This window comes from Priapulus caudatus, unplaced genomic scaffold (assembly GCF_000485595.1).
Source record: "Priapulus caudatus unplaced genomic scaffold, Priapulus_caudatus-5.0.1 Scaffold1032, whole genome shotgun sequence".
Classification (NCBI taxonomy): Eukaryota; Metazoa; Priapulida; class Priapulimorpha; order Priapulimorphida; family Priapulidae; genus Priapulus; species Priapulus caudatus.
In genome coordinates, this window is record NW_014578093.1 from 128,230 (window position 1) to 131,422 (window position 3,193).

The 3,193-nt window shown below is 49.0% G+C and overlaps 1 protein-coding gene across 1 annotated transcript in view; it reads right to left on the reverse strand.

Annotated features, from left to right (window-relative positions):
• LOC106815058 (solute carrier organic anion transporter family member 2A1-like) overlaps positions 1–719 on the reverse strand; it is a 13,943-nt gene extending 13,224 nt beyond the window's left edge. Inside the window, exon 1 of the mRNA XM_014819486.1 lies at positions 191–719. Within this exon, the coding sequence (XP_014674972.1) occupies positions 191–698 (508 nt within the window). The 5' untranslated portion in view covers positions 699–719. The remainder of the gene's footprint in view (positions 1–190) is intronic.
• Positions 720–3,193: the final 2,474 nt, after the last annotated feature.

The window sequence follows — 3,193 nt, forward strand, 5'->3', positions numbered from 1 at the left end:
GAGGAGGAGGAGGAGGAGGAGGAGGAAGAGGAGGAGGAGAAAGAGGAGGAAGCAGAAAAACACGAACACGAAAATAAAAAGGAAGAAGAAGAAAAAGAAAAAGAAAGAGAAAAAGAAGAAGTAGAAGAAAGATAAAAAGGAGAAGAAGAAGAAGAAGTCATTGACGACGAGAAAGCACGGGAGCACTCACTGAGACAGAGCGGCGCTGCTCGCGGGTTCACCAGATTGTCATCGACGTACGACGTTCCGAGCGAGAACAGACACGAGCCCCCTGCACCGCTCAGCACCATGCCCGCCACCATCATCGCGTACGCCACCTGGTTAGCGCTCGAGCACTCCGTCTCCGCCGCCTCCTCCTCCTCCTCTTCCCTTCCTGCCAAGCACATCTCGTACTCGCTCGCGTTTCCGTCGCGCCCCCCTGCGGCCGCGCCCGCACCGTAGACGAAGTGTGGCGTGGCGAAGAGCAGGCGGCCGGCGGCGGAGAGTAGAGCGCCGATAGCGAGGAAGGCCGGCTGCCGCCGCCGGCCCAGGTAGCTACCCGCGAGCACGGAGAACATCTGCGCGACGGTGCTGCCGCTCAGTAGCAGGCCGCTGTACTTGCTCGCAAACTGGAAACGTCGCTCGATCGTCGTCAGGCAGCCGATGATGTAGGTGTCGCCGACGGCGTCGACGAGGAACGCGACGCAGAAGAGCGTCATGAAAACGCGCACGTCGGCGCAGCGACGCAGGCACGGCGAGCGCACGCACGCGACGCCGCACGACGGTGGCGCTGCCGGCGCTGGCGCCGCGGCGACGTCGTCGCGCGGGCTCGCGCCCGACGCATCGATGGTCGACGCTTTCGCTTCCGGTTTCATTTCCGGCAGAATGTTGTTACGACAATGATTTTACTTTGAGACGCGCGCGCGTGATGCCTCACTGACAATGTTTCACTCGCTGCAGGTATCGACCGAGCGTCAACGATCCGCGCAACTGGTCGGATAATGAGAGAACGCGTGAGGACAGTAATCCGCGTGGCTTAATCTCGACCCACTGCTACGTCTAGTAGCTGCTTATAAATGTAAGCTCTGTTTACTCAAGGTTGCAGACGCTCGTTTGCAGCGCAAGTGTGTCGTCGTGAAAGCACCTGTAAAAAGGAGCACCTGTAAAAAGAAGACGGCCGAAATGAGCTATCGTTAAGAAACAAAAGTCTGAAATATGTGAGTTGGCGTTAGAAATGAGAAACAACTGTCGATGTTAGCACCGAGTATACACCTAGTAAAATTCGTTTACATGCATGACAGCAGATGCATCTATTCGCCACCAGCAACGAAATTGCTATAGCACATGAGACACGGCCAGTGCGGCTAGCGCTGGTGGATACAGAGACAGGCCTTAATTCATACTTGTACGCATTTCATCTCTATTCTGCTTAGCTGCACCCTTCCCCCACCTAGCCCTAAGCGGCTGTGTCGCAGCGTTAATCATTTCAATGCTGTCTTGCCACATGGGACCGTTCCTTAGAACGACCTCCACGCGATCAACACCCTCCCCTCCCCCCCCCCACACACACTCACTTTCACACCACCTACATACCAGAGAATTTACTTCACGCGGCCACTCAGTGTATTTTAAGCAACGGAATAAAGGTGGCGCGACGATGCGTAACACCTTGAGGCAACGACGATCCGACCGAAAATGCAATCAGTCATATTTACGGACGCGCGGGCTAATCAATGTGACACGGGCTAGCGAATGCAACGCCGCTGCTTGTCACGTACAATTCCGCGCTAATCAGGATTGAGCATTTGCTCTGCCTGCGATAATATTTCTTCTTTCTATAAAGCTAAAGTGGTGTAACTTTACTGCAACTTATAGGATGACATTCCACGTAAAAAAACGGCGAGCTTTTTGGTGTGCTGTCATTAAATAAATACATATATATATATCAAGAGTCCGTAATATAGTCCATAATAATCTATTATGGACTCTTGATATATATATATATATATATTGTAAGCGTGCCGATACGTCTTACACTAAAGTGCGTAAGAAATGTTAACACTAAATAATCACAAGAACACAAGAGAAGACAGTGCCACGAAAGATAGATTTATTACACGGAAATTATGTAGCAATAGGTTAGCACGATAGTACAAAAGGTGTCAAGACAAGCTAGTGCGAGTGATTATTCGTACAACAGATGTGAAGAAATTCCACGTTAAGAAATATAAGAATTAATCTTCGAGAAGAGATAGATACAAGATTAGAAAGTAGCAAAACCCTAAGCCAACCACTTAAGAAGAACTTACGTACAGAAGACTGAACGATGCGCACGAACACGCAGGCACAGAACTAAACTCTAGACGTTTCGCGTTTCGTTATATAAGCGCTTAATATAATTTAGCCATGCACCCATACACGGAAATCACTCTTTGTTAGCCAATCGGCAGGCCGAGAGAGAACCTAACAGATCCTACCCGTTTTTAGAATAGATCTCTAAATATACAGCTTGGTTATGCCGGTAATTAATGCTGAGAGGGTCTATGTCCCCCAGGGTACTGCCGGAACGTACCCTGGGTACGGTCCGGTATACCGAAACGTACCCTGGTATACTATCTAATATGCCGGACCGTACCTCGCCTATTCCACTAACGAGTCTAGGGAGTCGCCTACGCCTACTCTCTAACCCTAACCATATCAAATAGTTACCAGGGTACGTTCTCATATACCGGACATAGACCCTATGAGCGTAATTAATATATCTACGCAGTAGCGCAGATATAGTGAATCCGCTGCAGGCCACATGGTATTTCACACATCTCGATCGGCGTGTCCAATTTTAGCCAGGAGATGATAGCACCGGAACCCATCTCTAACCAGACAGACAGAGAGACAGGTAACCCGGACAGAGCGACCGTGTCGACGAATCGTGTGAAGAAGTCGTCTACGCTCTATTCTTGCTACTACATGCATAAACAATAACAACATTAGCTGTTGTGATTCATGCACAAAGACCCCGGTCGTAGAAGTCTCGTGTTTCACACAGCTCCATTAAACCTGTTTTTGCTGCCCAAGCTAGTTATTACAAGAATAATCTGCTGGCAATGTAATTTTAAATAGGAGTTTGAATTCTTAAAACTTATGTAAACTACCTGTTTACAATATATTCTTCTGTTCCGAGTTACAATGTCTCCATGAATCCCTTGCTTTTTTT